The 18,931-nt window shown below is 39.9% G+C and overlaps 1 protein-coding gene across 1 annotated transcript in view; it reads left to right on the top strand.

Annotated features, from left to right (window-relative positions):
- The first annotated feature begins 2,715 nt into the window (after positions 1 to 2,715).
- The window catches only part of LOC150085135 (cilia- and flagella-associated protein 251-like), a 198,207-nt gene continuing 181,991 nt past the window's right edge, over positions 2,716 to 18,931 (top strand). Inside the window, exon 1 of the mRNA XM_090373840.1 lies at positions 2,716 to 3,046. Coding sequence (XP_090229966.1) covers positions 2,716 to 3,046 — 331 coding nt within the window. The remainder of the gene's footprint in view (positions 3,047 to 18,931) is intronic.

The following is an 18,931-nucleotide window of genomic DNA, read 5'->3' as shown; positions in this document are numbered from 1 at the left end:
GAATGATGTCATTAGTTGTTTGTGGGTATACACCCTGATGAATGGCCCGACATAGCCAAGTGGTCAGGCAAAAGGATGCCGAAGCACATACGCACACTTTGAATGGGCTGTGGTTCAAGCTCCATGACTTCTAAATATGGTTAATGATTGTATTTGTTGTTAAAATAATCCAACTCCTTTGACTTAGTAGTCATGCTGGAGTATGAGCAAGTATATCAGGCTATCCATTGTTCTTTAGAGTATGTAGCCTTATGATAGCCTTATGTAATTTGCAAATTACAGTGTCTGGAGACTAGGCACCGGCGAGGTGATCTGATAGAGGTGTATAAAGCCTTGAATGGTTTGAGCATGCTCAATGCCGATGGGATTCTTCCTCTTGCACAGAATAATCACCTGAGAGGGCATGAATGGAAATTGAGGAAAGACAGATGTAGGATAGATGTGCGGAAATTTTCCTTTAGCCAAATTTCCGCACATCTTGGTGGAAGTTGATAGCCTAAATAAATTTAAGGCTCAGCTGGATAGGTATTTCAAACAAATGGAGGGGTGAAATGGAAATGTTTTTTTTTTTTTGGCTGATGCTGCAATATGATGCAAGAAAGCTTGCTTTCTTGCATCATATGCCTCTACTAATGCTAATGAACAACAGATTTCCAACTAAAGACATTGACATTACAATTGAACATTACTTTGCTAAAAAGAGATAGATACAAAATAAGAAAAAAATCTTAATTTCATAAAGATGTTGTGGTGTCATATATTGAATATATACTGTTGTCTTCCTAGGATGTGCTGTGGTCACTTTTTATGGGTTATGAAGTGGACCACAGATGACAGACTTTTTGATACTAAATTGCAGTCTTCTTGCTGTTTATTTTTTTTGTAAATTAGTTATCTTAATTTACTCGTGTTGTTTTACATACCTGTCAATCTCTTGAGATGAAAACCCGTACACTGGATCAATTAAAACCTTACAAATACCCAAAAAACCTTATGTGAAAAATTTTTTCATAAATTATAAAAAATCAGTAGTTTGTAAACAACAAATTGACATATTCATATTAATTAAACGTATATAGAGACAATTTTTACATTTCTGAAACTTTGTTTTCCTCTTTTGGTTTACAGTGCTCTGTATTATAAGCAACACAGGCACCTTTTGAACTTTTCAAAATACTGTCAGGGGGCTTAAAGCCTGCACAACTGGTGTCAGTATTTATTTTTCACTGTAAAAAAGAAGTCAGTGTGTCTGCATTCATGGACCTCCTACTGTCATTGTGGATTTTCTTTATCATGGAGAAAGATCTTTCACAGTCAGCATTGCTACGAGGCAAGGTCAGTAGTCACTGAATAATCGCTTTCAGATTTGGGAAGCAGATCAGATGAGTCGATGATAACTCTGCTGGGACACAAGTAATTGGTGCCTCCGTAGCCAGGTGGGCAGGAGCAGCAGTGCTTAGCACACGCTTCTTGATTAGACCGGAGTTCAAGCCCATGCCCACCAAATACGGAGGATGCAGAAAGGTCAGGGAATGACCACCGCATATCCCCGGAGCAATATGGCCTTAGTTGCTAATGCTCCTAAAAACCAAATAACAACAACAACAACAACACAAGTAATTGAGGTTATAAAAATGACAACCAGTTGGGTGACAATCATGGTGGTGCCCCAAATAGTGCTGCTGTGCAGAGCTCGGTATCTGTACAGTGGCACAACAAAGATTTTCTTCTTGCAAAAGCAAGATGATAAATGGATTGAAATAATAAAAACATAAAATTGAAAATGCTGAAAATTATTTAATCTTTCTTTTGACCCACCTTTCAGCTTTTAACCTGAGGCAAGAGCCTCATTTGCCTCACCCTTGGAACAGCTCTGCTTCAAGTCCCCTCAACACCTGATTATCAAAATAAATTTTTTCCACTATTTTTTTCCACCAGAGTGTCCGATTGTATCAAGAGGTTAGCGGCAGTCCTTTCAGCTGAGGTAACCCCCCTTGTGGGGAACCTCCTTTAGGAGGGTAGTAAGTGATTGATTTTCTTTTTGTTTTACATTTCTTTGAAATTTATTTCTGCCAAGTTAGGTATTTTCTCTTTTCGTTTTGCTGCTGTCAGGCAGGACACAGGATTTTTAGCTATTCATTTTCCTTAAAGAACGGAGATTAATTATGGCACAGTTCTTTTTTAGAGAAAGGACAGTGGAGTTTCAGACTACAGAGGTTTTTCCAATTAGAGAGGTAATGTCGGGAGTGACTCAGGTTGTTTCGGTTCACAAGATAAAAGGATTTACTCCATTACCGAGGCAGAAATATCAGTTGGTCTTGAAAACAGTAGAGGCAAGAGAAAAGGTTTTGAAAGGGTTTTCTATTAGAAATGTCATGATCAAACCTGTGCAAATTGGTAACATATGCAAAGTGGTTACTATTGACAGGTTTCCGGTAGAAATGCCTAATTCCGATAGAGCTTTTTAACAAGTTTTGTAAGGTTGTTAAGATTCACATGAAAGAATATGAGGAATGGCCAGGCGTAGAAACAGGTATGGTGCAAATTCATATTGACATGAAAACGCCCATGCCAAACATCATCGATTTGATGGGTCACAGGTTATTAATAAATTACCCAGGAGTTCAGAAAGTTTGTTTGAGGTGTGGAGGTAGAGACCGTTTGGGAGCAGAATGTCAAAAATCACGTTTTAATTGTAATGGCACAGGTCATATTATGGCCAATTGCCTTAATAATTGTAAAAAATGTGGAGCTTCCATGCATAAATTCATTAAATGCCTGGAACGCACGCTTGCCGAAAGAGTTGCTGGTGGGAGAGGACAGCAGAAAGCGAGCAAGCCGCCAAAAGATATGCCTAATGCTGAGAGCGCGGAAACCATAGTAGCGCAGAGGGGTGAGACGCAGATTAAAGAAATCACACCAACATTTACAATAGCGTACAAGATGTCAGCAACACAATCGGAACATGCGGAACTAACTGAGGACATGGAAGCAGAAAATACAGTACGAAATGTACATAAGCTGGGGGAGAAGGAAGAAATAAGCGGTAAAACTAAAAGAGTAAAAGGGGGAACAGAGGAAATTCAAGAAGAGACTAAAACAAAACAAATAGAGGGGAAAGAGGTATCAATTTTGTCAGGCAGGCGGTAAGAAAGATTGCAAAACACTTTCGGGGTCAGATTCAGATGGCATACAAACAAGGGAATACGAAGGAATAGCATGGCTAAATGTAGTAGGAAACACAAAAGAATACAGGGAATATAGGCGAAGCTTGGAGGAAATTGTTAAAACTCAAGGCGAACCGGTTTTTCTTTGGAATGAAAATGAGGAGGGTGAAGTAGTAAATATACAGTTTGCTTGGGGAGATTTCGTTATTTACAATATTAGAAACAAGACTGTTGGAGATCTCACTGTGTTGCTCACCACTAACAAATTAAAGTAAAATGCTGAACTTAGCAGAAGTTCTAGCAGAAGTTCTAGTAAAGTTCTGCTCATAATGTCTGGAATAACATTTATGTTGTTAAATGTACAGGGTCTGAGAGCGGTTAACAAACAAAGGATGATATGGAAAATTATGATGAACATGGGGGTGAAAATTTGGTTTCTACAAGAAACCCACTTCGCAAGTGTAGCAGACATCCAGCAGTTTCAAAACAGATACCGGTTGTAAGGATTTTGGAGCTTTGGGACAAATCAATCTGCAGGGGTAGGAATAGTAGTGGTTCCTCCAATTTCAGGGACTATATGACTGGCGGGTAGGGATACAGAAGGTCGGGTTGTGGCAGTGGATTGGAGTTATGGGGGGGCGCACAATTGGACTAATCTGTGTCTATAGTCCAAATTCCACTTTAGAAAGGAAAACTGTTTCAGGGACTGGGCAACTATATGAGGGGGGGTGCAGTGGGTTGTAATGGTAGAGGACTGGAACTGCATTCCTGACCCCATCATAGACAAAATTCTGGGGGGTACCCCATCATGGTACGCGGAGGGGAGTTTCGTGAATTAATCGAGGTTTGTACTAAATGGGACTTGGTAGACGTCTGGAGGGAAAAAAATCCGGGGAAACGAGCGGCCACCAGAATAGCCAATAATATAGGAACTAGGATAGATCGCACTTATGCAAGGAGTCAGTTGAAGGATAAGATAACTATGATACGGCATGTGAAATTTGCGGGAGGTCGCCTAGTTTCAGATCACATGGCAGTAATGTGGAAGGGAGATTTATTTACGAACGTTAGTCTGGGGAAAGGCTATTGGAAGCTCAACCCAGCAGTTCTGGAGAGAGAGGACTGGGACTTTACAACAGTTATTAAAAAAAAAAAAAGATAGTAGAGCAAGGTGGAAATGAGTGGGAAATGTGGGTGAAAATTAAAGTGCTAAATCATTTTATTACTCAAAAATTAAGGAAAAAAACAAACAATGCAGAAACAGAGTGAAAGATCTCTTACAAGAAAAAAGAATTTACCAACGGTGCGGGGATGAAAGGGCAACAGCAGGGTAACGTTATAATATTGGAAGAAGAGAAAGAAAAGGCACAAAAAATACAGCTGAAATTTAGGGAGGCTGATAGTCCTTCAGCTGCGTTTTACCAAAAGAAGACTAAGGCTAAATAATTTAGCCAAAACAGTTCAGGAAATTAAAGATGATGACAACACACATTCAATAACGCTCACTATTATCAATCGTTTTGTAAATTACTATGAAAAAGAGCTTGCTTTGCAGAAAAAAGAGAGAGACAACTCCATTTGGACGATTGGACAATTCACACCAGAGCAAAAAGCATTACAGGACAGGGAGATAATTATGGGGGATCTAACTGTGGCTCTAAAATCATGTAAATACGATGCGTGCCGGAACCGGATGGTTTGGGGGTTGAACTTTATAAGAAATTTTGAAACTTGTTAGCGCCATTCTTGTGGCTGTCTTTAACAAATATTTTCAGGAAGGGGTTGTACCCGAAGGCTTTTTAAATGCTTATACTACTTTCATTCCAAAGCATGGATGGGATTTAATGAAAATTGGTAACTGGGGACTTATAACATTGGCTAATTGTGACTACAAAATATTTGCAAAGATTTTGATAAATAAGTTAAAACGCGACGTAACCCAGGTAGTTAGAAGCACACAGTGCTGCGGTATACCGGGGAGGCAGATAGAATATAACCATTGGCTATTAAAAGATATATTAGAATATCAGAAATGAAAGAGTTATAATTTAGCTTTTTTTTTTTTTTTTTTTTTGGTTTTTTAGGAGCATTAGCAACTAAGGCCATATTGCTCCAGGAATATGCGGTGGTCATTCCCTGACCTTTCCGCGTCCTCCGTATTTGGTGGTGACGGGCTCGAACCTCGGTCTAATCAAGAAGCGTGTGCTACACACTGTTGCTCCTTCCCACCTGGCTACGGAGGCATCTTACAATTTAGCGTTAGTAGCAATTGATCTAGAAAAAGCTTTTGATAGAATTGACCACGACTACCTTTTCTCTATAGTTAAAGATATGAACATAGGATTGCAGTTGTTTACAATCCTGAGAAATCTATATACACGTAGTAGCACATGACTTTTGATAAATGGAGAAATTTCGAAAAACATTAAAATTGATAGGGAAGTAAAACCAGGATGTCCGCTTAGTCCTTTGTTATTTACATTAGCACTAGAACCACTACTGGGAAGAATAGGCAGAACTAAGGCCATTCAAGGGATACCATTGCCAAAGCCGACAGAGCAGTGTAAATGTATAGTGTATGCGGTGATGTTACCGCCACTCTCACTATGCATTATGCGGTGGAAGAATTTATGTCACTCATTAGATCATTTGGTAAGAAGTCGGGGTTAAACATAAACGAAGATAAAACTAGGATCAAATTGTTAGGGGAATGGGTACATCAGCCTTTACCACAAAGAGAAGTGGAGTCAGATAAATCAATTCAAATATTGGGAGTTCCGTTTAGAGAGAGAGTCCCATGCTACCTGTAGTAGGGCTCACCACTAAAATACGGGAAAGTTTAAAAGAGTGGGAAGTGGGACAATTTTCTTTTGAGACTTTGTTAGACAAATCCATCATTGTTAGAACCGTAATTCTTCCTATAATCTTATACATGGTGTTTATAACGGGAATCACAGATAAAGGCCTCCGTAGCTGAGTGGGCAGGAGCGGGAGTGCAGTAGCACACGCTCTTTGAGTAGACTGGGGTTCAAGCCCCTGACTGCTGAATACGGTCGATCTGCCAACCTGCACTGGACCAGCGTGGCAGATTATGGTCCATTTCCGTCAGCATGAATTGTTGAGGAGGCTTCCACCCTGCAGTGGGTTGATAATGGCTGCACTTTACTTTTTTTTTTTTTTTTTACACAGCTAGGACAATGAGACAATTTTACGTTCCAACATTTCAATTTCTATGGGGAGGAAAACGGCAAGAGATAGCGCAGAAATTTTTATTTTTACTGTGGGAAGACGGGGGAATAAGTATTCCAAAAATTAATTTGAGGTGTAGCTGTAAAAGACTGCTGGATGTGGCTAATATGGTGCAATCTAACTATTTAGTAGCGGTATTGATAAAATATTTTATGGGATTTAATAGAACCTTAATTAAAGGCGGCAATTATCTAGGGCCAAAATAAGAGACAATTCCTATATATTACAAAAAAATTCGGGATATGTGCACGCAGTTAAGGGAGAAAGATATAGATCCTTTAAAACGACTCTACTGGACACTGTTTAACTCAGAAAATCCAGAAAAGCCAAATTTAGGAAACCATAATGCGCAGTTGTTTTTTAAAAATCTAAAAATTGCCGGAAACTATCCATCACGTATTGACTTTTCATGGAGGGTTGGTTACAGAAACGTACCAGTGAACGATATCACATATAGATTTAGTCAGACAGGCAACAGATTATGCCAATTTTGTACCGAAATTGAAACAGTGTACCATTTATTTTATTACTGTTGATTCGCGCAGGAAGTTTGGAAGAGAATTTGTAGATTTTTGAGGATAAGGCAGTTCACACTGGAGGAGGTAATTTACTTGCAATTCGATCATCCCTTGGGCAAGAAAAAAATGTTCACGATATTTTTAATTACAGAGGCAAAATATCATGTATGGAAGCTTCAAAAACGGAAAAGGTTTGGGACCTTTAGGGGATCTCTTTGGGACTTGAAACAAACAATGTCTGCTTCCATGCAAAGGTTTTTACAGTTGGAAAAATGGCGTTTAGGGTCTGATAACTTTCTGAAAAGGTGGAGAGAGCCACCTCTTCTGTGCAGTTTGGTTGGAGATGAGGTTCATCTAAAATACTGGTTTTACTTATTTGAAAAAAATGGTGCCTTTTTAGCCAGGTGGGAAAGAGCAGCAGTGCGTAGCACACACTTCTTGATTAGACCGGGGTTCGAGCCCGTCACCACCAAATACGGAGGATGCGGAAAGGTCAGGGAATGACCACCGCATATCCCCGGAGCAATATGGCCTTAGTTGCTAATGCTCCTAAAAACCAAACAAACAACTTATTTGAAATAAAAAAAAAAAAAAAAAAAAAAAAAAAAAAGCACCTGGTTTTTTTTTCGTTTATTACAAAATTCAGTTTTCTCGATAAAAATCTAGATCTCTTAGGCTCTCATCAAAACAGTTCCATGATATAGGTTTGAATTTTATAACTCATTTGTTTGGTTTAATAGATCTGGTACAATGGGTTATTTTTCACATTAAATTCACAAATATTTTTCATAATTTTAGTTTGGATTTTATAATTCATTTGTTTGGTTTAATATATCTGGTCCAGTGGGTTTTTTCCCCACATTAAATTCACAATAGCTTCGAAACGATTATTTGGGTGGTGGTATCCTCTGAAAATAAATAACAGTAGTCTTCTCTACTAGAGAAGACTACTGTTATTTACTGTTATTACTGTTAGTTATTTATTTGAAATAGTGCAATACGGCTATCTCGTTGTGAAGGCAACCACAATATGAGATACAATTAAAACGATGCCTTCTACGCTACTTATGTAGTTCAAATTTATAGGTTAACTATGGTGTATTTACACCGATACTATATAGTTAATTACCAAAATCCATAAGAATTGTGGATTTCATTTTCAAATTACATTTATACCAACACCCTTTGGCATCTCTCATATTGTTGATATAACTTTGCAACCGTGATGGCATGTTGTATTACCAGGGTACCTGCCTGCCCACTGATGATGAAGCCCAATAGCTTCGAAACGATCGTCTGGGTTGTGGTATCGTCTGAAAATAAATAACAATAGTCTTCTATACTAGAGAAGTGTTATTTATTTGAAGTAGTGCAATACCGCTATCTCGTTGTGAAGGCAACCACAATATGAGATACAATTAAAACGATGCCTTCTACGCTACTTACATAGTTCAAATTTATGGGTTAACTATGGTGTATTTACACCAATACTATATATAAATTAACAGGTGACATGGAAGCCAAAGATAGATATAAGCTGGTCTGTAACCAAGTCACAAAGCAGGTAAGGCAGGCAAAGGCAGATTATGAAAAATATTTGGCAAAGGATGTAAAGAAAAACAGCAAAGAGTTCTTCACTTAATAAACTCTAGAAGGAATGGGGGGATGAATCAGATTGGTCAACTCAATATCAATGGTTCATTTGTTGATGATCTTGCTCAGGTAGCTAACAAACTAAATGAGTATTTTGCCTCTACATTCACACGTGAAGAGTTATTCAGAGAAGGGAATGCCAAAGGTGAATTAAACTCTGATAGTGAGCTAGATGATTTTGTAATGATTAAGAGCAAAGTGGAGGAGATTGTTTGCTATTTGGTTTGTAGGAGCATTAGCAACTATATGCAGAGATCATTCCTTGACCTTTTTGCATCCTCTGTATTTGGTGGTCACGGGCTCGAACCCCAGTCTAATCAAGAAGTGTGTGCTACGCACTGCTGCTCCTGCCCACCTGGCTACGAAGGCACCACAGTGGAAGAGAAATTGTTGAAGATAAACATAAGAAAGGCACCTAGGGTAGATGGGATCTATCCAGTTATATTAAAGAAGGCAACAAAGGAAGTAAGCAAACCCTTAGCCCTAAGTATGAGAGCTTCCTCGGACTAAGGAGAGGTACCCAAGGACTGCTGAAAATGTGCAAATGTGACTCCAATTGACAAAGGAGGATCAAAGGGTAACACAGTAATGACAGACCTGTTAGTTTCACTTCTGTTCCAAGGGAAATTAATGGAAGCACTGGTTAAAGAAGCACTCATCTAGACATGACTTCAGTTATAGCTCGGATATGCCTTGGGTTTGTTAAGGGGAAGTCTTGTCTGACCAATTTGATTGGATACTGTGATGTGGTCACAAAGGAACCTAATGCAAAGAATAATTTTGATATTATATATTTGTATCTTAGAAAGGCTTTTTATACTGTTGCACGTGGAAGACTGCTGCAGAAATTGGAGCAGTGACGCATTGGAGGCAAATTGTTGCTAGGGATAAAGTGATGGTTGAGTGGGAGAAGACGGAGAGGAGTAAACAATGGACACTGATTTTCGTGTACTAATGTTATTAGTCGAGTCCCCCAGGGTTCAGTGTTGGGTCCATTGTTGTTTTCTTACTTGGACAGTAAGTCGGATCGTATATCAGGCTTACTGTCCAAGTTTGTAGATGATACAAAGGTTAGCAGGGTTGTTAATGACACTAATGACAGCACGCTGCTGCACAGGATCTCGAAAAGTTGAGCAGATGTGCTGAGATGTGGCAACTGATGTTTAACATTGACAAATTTAAAGTACTGCATATGGTAAGTAACGTATGAACCGTGTCGTAATACACTGACAGTGGTAGAGAATGAAAAGGACCTGGGGTAATTGTGCAGGCAGATATGAAGTTTTCTGAGTAGTGCAGATGGTCTGCAAAATAGCTCATGGTTTCTTGTTAATGATATACAGGAATATTTTTAGCATGGATAAGGATGTGATTATCCCTTTGTATAAAGCAATAGTCAGGCCGCACCTTGAATACTGTATACAGGTGTAGAGGCTTTATTTTAAGAAGGATGTAGAGCTGCTGGAAAGGGGTACAGAGAAGGGCAACAACAATGAATGGAACAAAGGGTTGCTCTTACGAAGAAAGGCTTAAGTTTTGCAAATTACAATGTCTGGAGACTAGGCACCTGTGAGGTGATCTGATTGAGGTGTATAAAGGCTTGAATGGTTTGAGCATGCTCAATGCTGATGAGATTCTTTCTCTTGCTCAGATCAAGAATCTGAGAGGGGCGTAGATTAGCATTAGCATTAGCATTAGCATTAGTAGAGGCATTTGATGCAAGAAAGCAAGCTTATGCAGCATCAGCCAAAAAAAAAAAAAAAAAAAAGTAACATAAATAAATAAAAATAACCACTTCCACTTCACCCCTCTGTTCGTTCGAAATACCTGTCCAGCTGAGCCTTAAACTTATTTAGGCTATCAACTTCCACGACAAGGGATGGAAGTCTGTTCCACCCACCAACCACCCGCTGGCTAAAGGCAAATTTCCGCACATCTATCCTACATCTGTCTTTCCTCAATTTGAATTTATGCCCTCTCAGGTGATTTTTCTGAGCTAGAGGAAGAATCCCATCAGCATTGAGCATGCTCAAACCATTCAAGGCTTTGTACACCTCTATCAGATCACCCCGCTGATCTGATAGAGGTGTACTGATAGAGATTCAAATTGAGGAAAGACAGTTGTAGGATAGATATGCGGAAGTGTTCCTTTAGCCTGGGGGAGTCTGGGTGCGAGGTTAGCCTGATTTATTTTCTGATTTATTAGCTTAAATTGTCATATTAACTTATTTTCTAGAGTAGCTTTATATTCCTAGTTACGATACTTAGTTTAAAGTTTAACTTAGACAGAGATTTTGTAGGTATTACTTAGTATCGGTAACGGTATCAAATACACGTGTTACAAATTGAACGAGAGGTCTTTTTTTTTTTAACCAAATTTAGTCGATTTATTAACCAATTGTTATATCAAATTATCTTCTATAAGTAGATTATAGACCTAGTCAGGATCCTTAGTTTATTCTAAATTGAGATAGCGAGATTTGGAAGCTAATCAATACTTACGAGTCCGTAGAAGTACCGTTCGAGAATTCCCGCCATTTTTACACGATAGCATAAGCTTAGTGTAGTATAGGGCATAATATAATATTGTCAATTAATCAGTAAATCTATTAATCTTGATAAACTTTATCGTCAATTAAATTGTATTTTTAACTCTATATATATATAACGACTTAATCGTAACAAATAATTAATACATAACTATAGTGGTACACGTGATACGGAAGTTGTATAAAGGGAACTCGTAGAAAACACTAGATACCGAAAAAAAAAAATATAACATAACTGTTTTGGGATATAGCTTAAGGATTTAATTTTTGTTTTGAAATTTTATTGAATTAAATCGGAATCATGACTCTGACCAGAGCAGCAAAGCAAAAGGCTCAAGCTAATGGAAGTGCTGTGGCTCAGAGCAGAACTGAGGGGGGCAGTTGTCCTCTGAGTCACAGCCTTATAAAATGCACTGTTTGCTTGATGTTTGCAGAGCAATCCGGTACGGGACATGATACTGCCCAGGGGGGTGTCTTTCTGTGTGCGCGATGCAAGGAGTGTATCGATATCAGGCAACAACTCGGCGTTCTTGTGGGCCTATATGAGAGCTTGAAGGACAGGGTGGATGCCCTCGAAGAAACTAAATTGAGGGGCCCATCAAGCTCTCAGCTGCCCACATCAACGCCAGAGCTTGCACTTGGTCATCAGGCAACACAGAGGCAGCCCCCTAGGCAGAATGCGCTGGTCCCACAGGAACTAGTAGTTGTTGGTGACCCTATTGTCAGGGAAACGGGGAACATGCTTTGTAAAAAGGATAGGTGGAATAGGACCAGGGTATGTCTGCCAGGGGCAAAGGTTGATGACGTTGTAGAGCGGATATCATCTTTTAAGGGCACAAAAGGTGATATAGTTGTACACGTTGGCACAAATGATATTAAGAGTAGGAGACCGGCGGAATTACTTAGCAAGTACAGGTCACTGTTGAAAAAAAGCCGTGAATTAGGGTTGAATTTGAAAGTGTCTGCAATTCTGCCCAGACACGATAGGAGGGAGTATATGATGACAGCCTTGTCGATCAATTCGGCCCTGGAGGGATTGTGCAAGGCTCAAGGGGTAGAAATTTTTTCAGCCTGGACAGTACTTGTTAACAGGAGAGATTGCTTCTACAGGGATGGGATACACTTAAATAGAAAGGGTGCAAGAATTTTTGCTGATGCTGTCGATGCAGTGTTAGGTGGGTCGGAAAACTGCTAGTTGGGGGGGGATACAAGGACTAATAGATTAACAGTAGCCATTGGCAGAGGTGGAAGTGATTCTTGCACTGCTTCTATTGAAATGAGCAGAAGCCTGAAAAACAAGATGCAGGATATTTCAGAGACTGCTGGGAGTCATTGCAGTACAAGTAAACACATGGGTTGTGTTAGGGTCGCTAAGAATAGAAACAGGTGCATGTATACCTGCGTGTACACCAATGCTAGGAGTTTGGTAAATAAATTTGATGAATTTGAGGTATTGCTCAAAACACATCAAAGGCAGATATTGTTGGGATATCAGAGACGTGGTGTCACACAGATATAAGTAATGCGGAACTGGAATTTGGGGAATACAATGTGTATAGAAAGGATAGACAGGACAGGAGGGGAGGAGGGGTTATGCTATTAATTAAGAAACACATAAAGTCCAAGGAAGTGAAGCCAGTCGACATCGATGGACAGGGCAGTGTCGAGTCAGTTTGGTGTGACATAAGCATAGGGAAATCAAAATTGAGAGTAGGAGTGTGCTATAGGCCTAATGACTCTGATGAGTATAATAAGATATTGTACAGGGAAATAGTGTGGGCCAGTAAATCAGAGAGTCTTATAATGAGGGATTTTAATTTCCCAGATATTGACTGGAATTTGTGGGTTGGTCACTCGCACACTAGCAAGGCTTTTGTGGATTTATTGGATGATTGTTTTCTACATCAGCATGTTCGTGAGGCAACAAGAGGGAGCAATACTCTTGATCTGATTATCAGTCGTGATTCTTCATGCATTAAGAATCTGCAGATAAATGAACCACTAGGTGGCAGTGATCACAGTGTGTTGAAGTGGGATTTTCTCAAGGAGGTAACTACCATCAGAGGTAAAGGGAAGGGTTTTTGTTTTCGTAAAGGCGACTATGATGGTCTGAGACAGTATTTAAATTCTATACAGTGGGACCAACTGATGATGTTACGAACAGCAAACTCAAAATGGGAAGCATTCAAGGAACTAATCTTGGAGGCTACCAGGCTCTACATACCAACTAAGAAATATTGTTCAAGGTTTAGGCCTAAATGGTTGTCAGATGAACTAATGAGACATGTGGCAGAGAAGAAAAATGCATGGGATACATACAAATTAATGGATGACATGGAAGCCTATGATAGATATAAGTTGGTCTGTAACCAAGTCACAAAGGAGATTAGGCAGGCAAAGGCAGACTACGAAAAATCCTTGGCAAAGGATGCAAAGAAAAACAGAAAAGAGTTCTTTACATATTTAAACTCAGATTGGTCCACTGGATATTGATGGTTCAACAGTTGAGGATCCTGGTCAGGTGGCTAACAATCTAAACGAGTATTTTGCATCTACATTCACGCATGAGGAGTTATTCAGGAAGGAGAATGATGTAGGTAAAGTAAACATTGGCAGTGAGCTGGATGATTTTGTAATAACTGAGAGGAAAGTGGAGGAGAGATTGTTGAGGATAAACATAAAAAAGGCACCTGGGGTGGATGGGATCTATCCAGTTATATTAAAGGAGGCAGCAAAGGAAGTAAGCAAACCCCTAGCCATAATTATGAGAGCTTCTTTGGACTCAGGGGAGGTACCCATAGACTGGAGATGTGCAAATGTAACCCCAATTCGCAAAGGAGGATCAAAGGCTGACACAAGTAATTATAGACCTGTTAGTTTAACTTCTGTTCCAGGTAAATTAATGAAGGCACTGGTTAAAGAAGCACTGCAGGATCATCTGGACAAGAATTCAGTTATAGCTCAGACGCAGCATGGTTTTGTTAAGGGCAGGTCTTGTCTGACCAATTTGATTGGATACTATGATGTAGTCACAAAAGAACTGGATGCAGGGAATAACTTTGGTATTATATATTTGGATCTTAGAAAGGCTTTTGATACTGTTGCACATGGAAGACTGCTGCACAAATTGGAGCAGTGTGGCATTTAAGGCAAATTGCTGCTATGGATAAGGGGATGGTTGAGTGGCAGAAGACAGAGAGTGGTAATCAATGGACACTGCTCAACGTGGACTAATGTTATTAGTGGAGTTCCTCAGGGTTCAGTGTTGGGTCCGTTGTTGTTTTCGGTGTTTATGAATGATATTGATGATGGGATATCAAGTTTAATGTCCAAGTTTGCAGATGATACAAAGGTTGGCAGGGTTGTTAAGGACACTACTGACGCTATGCTGCTGCAACAGGATCTGGGGAATCCCAGAACCTGTTGAACAGATGGGTTGGAAAGGTTGAACAGATGGGCTGAGAGGTGGCAAATGAAGTTTAACATTGACAAATGCAAAGTACTACATATGGGAAACAGTAACCCCCGAGCAATGTATCAACTCTGCGGTACTACACTGACAGTGGTGGAGAATGAAAAGGACCTGGGGGTAATTGTGCAGGCAGCTATGCCTGCACAATAACTTCAGATATGAAGTTCTCTGAGCAGTGCAGATGAGCTGCAAGAGTAGCTCATGGTGTCTTGTCAATGATATACAGGAATTTTTCTAGCAGGGATAAGGAGGTGATTATTCCCTTGTATAAGGCAATGGTTAGGCCACATCTTGAGTACTGTATACAGGTCTGGAGGCCTCATTTCAAGTTACAGAGTCTGGAGACTAGGCACCGGCGAGGTGATCTGATAGAGGTGTATAAGGCTTTGAATGGTTTGAGCATGCTCAATGCCAATGGGATTCTTCATCTTGCTCAGAATAATCACCTCAGAGGGCATAAATTCAAATTGAGGAAGGACGGATGTCGGATAGATGTGTGGAAATTTGCCTTTGGCCAGCGGATGGTTGGTTGGTGGAACCGACGTCCATCACTTGTTGTTGAAGTTGATAGCCTAAACAAATTTAAAGCTCAACTGGACAGGTATTTCGAATGAACGGAGGGTTGAAATGGGAGTGGTGTGTGTGTGTTTTTTTTTTTTTGGCTGATGCTGAATAAGCTTGCTTTCTTGCATCATATGCCTCTACTAATGCTAATGCTAGCCAGTGGGTTGTTGATTGCTGGAACAAACTTCTATCTGTTGTAGAAGTTGATAGCTTAAATAGATTCAAGGCAGAACTAGACAAACATTTGGAGTGAGTGGATGGGTGAAATAAAATGTTTTTTTTTTATTTTGGCTACTTCTATATAAGCTTGCTTTCTTGCATCATGTGCCTTTGCTAATGCACTTCAATTATCTTTGAAGCACCTGTATACTAAGATTGCAGCATTGACTTTCTCCCCTCCAGATACAAATTCCTTGTAAATTACACCCTGTTTGTTGAAAAACATGATCAGCATCATCTTGGTCTTGAACTTCTGGAAATAAACTTTTTGTACCTAGGTCCGAGGTTCCCAAACTTTCTCAGTTCATGGCACCCTTAGTGTCTCTGTAATATTTTCAACGTGACCCTAAGCCAAATGAAATATCTAAGAGTTCCATCCATTCAGTAATTAGGTCCAAGCAAATTAATAAGTAATGTTAAAACTGAGAACTACCTCAAGCTAGTAGTTCGTGTGGTGTCCGATTGATTTTGAGTATCGCTGTGTTTCCACCAAAAATTTAAAATATCCTGCAGTGCAGTTGTGAGTTTGCAGCAGTGCACAGTTTGGGAACCACTGGCCTAGGTGATGATTTTGAAGTCCACTTCATGCTCTGATGCTTTGTATTTCGGTTGTACTGAAACACCCAGCCCTCATCTCCAGTGAAAGAAATTAAGATTGTCTTGACAAATGAATTCTTCACATGATGACATTCTTTGTTGCTTCTGCTCATCCATGAGGCTGAGGCTGTGCTGCTTATTTTTTGTCTGAATATTCAAGCAGAATTTGATAAATCATCTCCTTATTCATATCCAACTCATCAGCCATTATTCTGAGGATCAAATCATGCCCTCTTGCTACAATTTCTCAAACCTTTGCAGACGGTCTGCAAGAGTAGCTCATAGCGTCTTGTCAATGATATACAGGAATTTTTCTAGCAGGGATATGGAAGTGATTATCCCCTTATATAAGGCAATGGTCAGGCCACACCTTGAGTACTGTATACAGGTCTGGAGGCCTCATTTTAAGAAGGATGTAGAGCTGTTGGAACAAGTACAGAGAAGGGCAGTGAGATTACTGAATGGAACAAAGGGGTGCTCTTACGAAGAAAGGCTTAAGTTTTGAAAATTACAGTGTCTTGAGACTAGGCACCAGCGAGGTGATCTGATAGAGGTGTATAAAGAGGTGTGAAAAACAAGATGCAGGATATTTCAGAGACTGCTGGTAGTCATTTCGGTACAAGTAAACACATGGGTTGTGTTAGGGTAGCTAAGAATAGAAACACGTGCATGTATACCTGCGTGTACACCAATGCTAGGAGTTTGGTAAATAAATTTGATGAATTTGAGGTATTGCTCAAAACATCAAACGCAGATATTGTTGGGATATCAGAGACGTGGTGTCACACAGATATAAGTAATGCGGAACTGGAATTTGGGGAATACAATGTGTATAGAAAGGATAGACAGGACAGGAGGGGAGGAGGGGTTATGCTATTAATTAAGAAACACATAAAGTCCAAGGAAGTGAAGCCAGTCGACATCGATGGACAGGGCAGTGTCGAGTCAGTTTGGTGTGACATAAGCATAGGGAAATCAAAATTGAGAGTAGGAGTGTGTTATAGGCCTAATGACTCTGATGAGTATAATAAGATATTGTACAGGGAAATAGAGTGGGCCAGTAAATCAGAGAGTCTTATAATGGGGGATTTTAATTTCCCAGATATTGACTGGAATTTGTGGGTTGGTCACTCGCACACTAGCAAGGCTTTTGTGGATTTATTGGATGATTGTTTTCTACATCAGCATGTTCGTGAGGCAACAAGAGGGAGCAATACTCTTGATCTGATTATCAGTAGTGATTCTTCATGCATTAAGAACCTGCAGATAAATGGACCACTAGGTGGCAGTGATCACAGTGTGTTGAAGTGGGATTTACTCAAGGAGGTAACTACCATCAGAGGTAAAGGGAAGGGTTTTTGTTTTCGTAAAGGAGACTGTGATGGTCTGAGACAGTATTTAAATTCTGTGCAGTGGGACCAACTGATGATGTTACCAACAGCAAACTCAAAATGGGAAGCATTCAAGGAACTAATCTTGGAGGCTACCAGGCTTTACATACCAACTAAGAAATATTGTTCAAGGTTTAGGCCTAAATGGTTGTCAGATGAACTAATGAGACATGTGGCAGAGAAGAAAAATGCATGGGATACATACAAATTAATGGGTGACATGGAAGCCTATGATAGATATAAGTTGGTCTGTAACCAAGTCACAAAGGAGATTAGGCAGGCAAAGGCAGACTACGAAAAATCATTGGCAAAGGATGCAAAGAAAAACAGAAAAGAGTTCTTTACATACTTGAACTTGAGAAGGAAACTGATGAATCAGATTGGTCCACTGGATATTGATGGTTCAACAGTTGAGGATCCTGCTCAGGTGGCTAACAATGTAAACGAGTATTTTGCATCTACATTCACGCATGAGGAGTTATTCAGGAAGGAGAATGATGTAGGTAAAGTAAACATTGGCAGTGAGCTGGATGATTTTGTAATAACTGAGAGGAAAGTGGAGGAGAGATTGTTGAGGATAAACATAAAAAAGGCACCTGGGGTGGATGGGATCTATCCAGTTATATTAAAGGAGGCAGCAAAGGAAGTATGCAAACCCCTAGCCATAATTATGAGAGCTTCTTTGGACTCAGGGGAGGTACCCATAGACTGGAGATGTGCAAATGTAACCCCAATTCACAAAGGAGGATCAAAGGCTGACACAAGTAATTATAGACCTGTTAGTTTAACTTCTGTTCCAGGTAAATTAATGGAGGCACTGGTTAAAGAAGCACTGCAGGATCATCTAGACAAGAATTCCGTTATAGCTCAGACGCAGCATGGTTTTGTTAAGGGCAGGTCTTGCCTGACCAATTTGATTGGATACTATAATGTAGTCACAAAAGAACTGGATGCAGGGAATAACTTTGATATTATATATTTGGATCTTAGAAAAGCTTTTGATACTGTTGCACATGGAAGACTGCTGCACAAATTGGAGCAGTGTGGCATTGGAGGCAAATTGCTGCTATGGATAAGGGGATGGTTGAGTGGCAGAAGACAGAGAGTGGTAATCAATGGACACTGCTCAACGTGGACTAATGTTATTAGTGGAGTTCCTCAAGGTTCAGTGTTGGGTCCGTTGTTGTTTTCGGTGTTTATGAATGATATTGATGATGGGATATCAAGTTTAATGTCCAAGTTTGGAGATGATACAAAGGTTGGCAGGGTCGTTAAGGACACTACTGACGCTATGCTGCTGCAACAGGATCTGGAAAGGTTGAACAGATGGGCTGAGAGGTGGCAAATGAAGTTTAACATTGAGAAATGTAAAGTACTACATATTGGATACAGTAACCCCAGAGCAACGTATCAACTCTGCGGTACTACACTGACAGTGGTGGAGAATGAAAAGGACCTGGGGGTAATTGTGCAGGCAGATATGAAGTTCTCTGAGCAGTGCAGACGAGCTGCAAGAGTAGCTCATGGTGTCTTGTCAATGATATACAGGAAT

This window comes from Mastigoproctus giganteus, chromosome 5 (genome assembly GCF_048544385.1).
Source record: "Mastigoproctus giganteus isolate SK-2022 chromosome 5, ASM4854438v1, whole genome shotgun sequence".
NCBI classification, from domain to species: domain Eukaryota; kingdom Metazoa; phylum Arthropoda; class Arachnida; order Uropygi; family Thelyphonidae; genus Mastigoproctus; species Mastigoproctus giganteus.
Note: the sequence above shows the minus strand (reverse complement) of the source record. Positions and strands in the feature narration are given on the sequence as shown.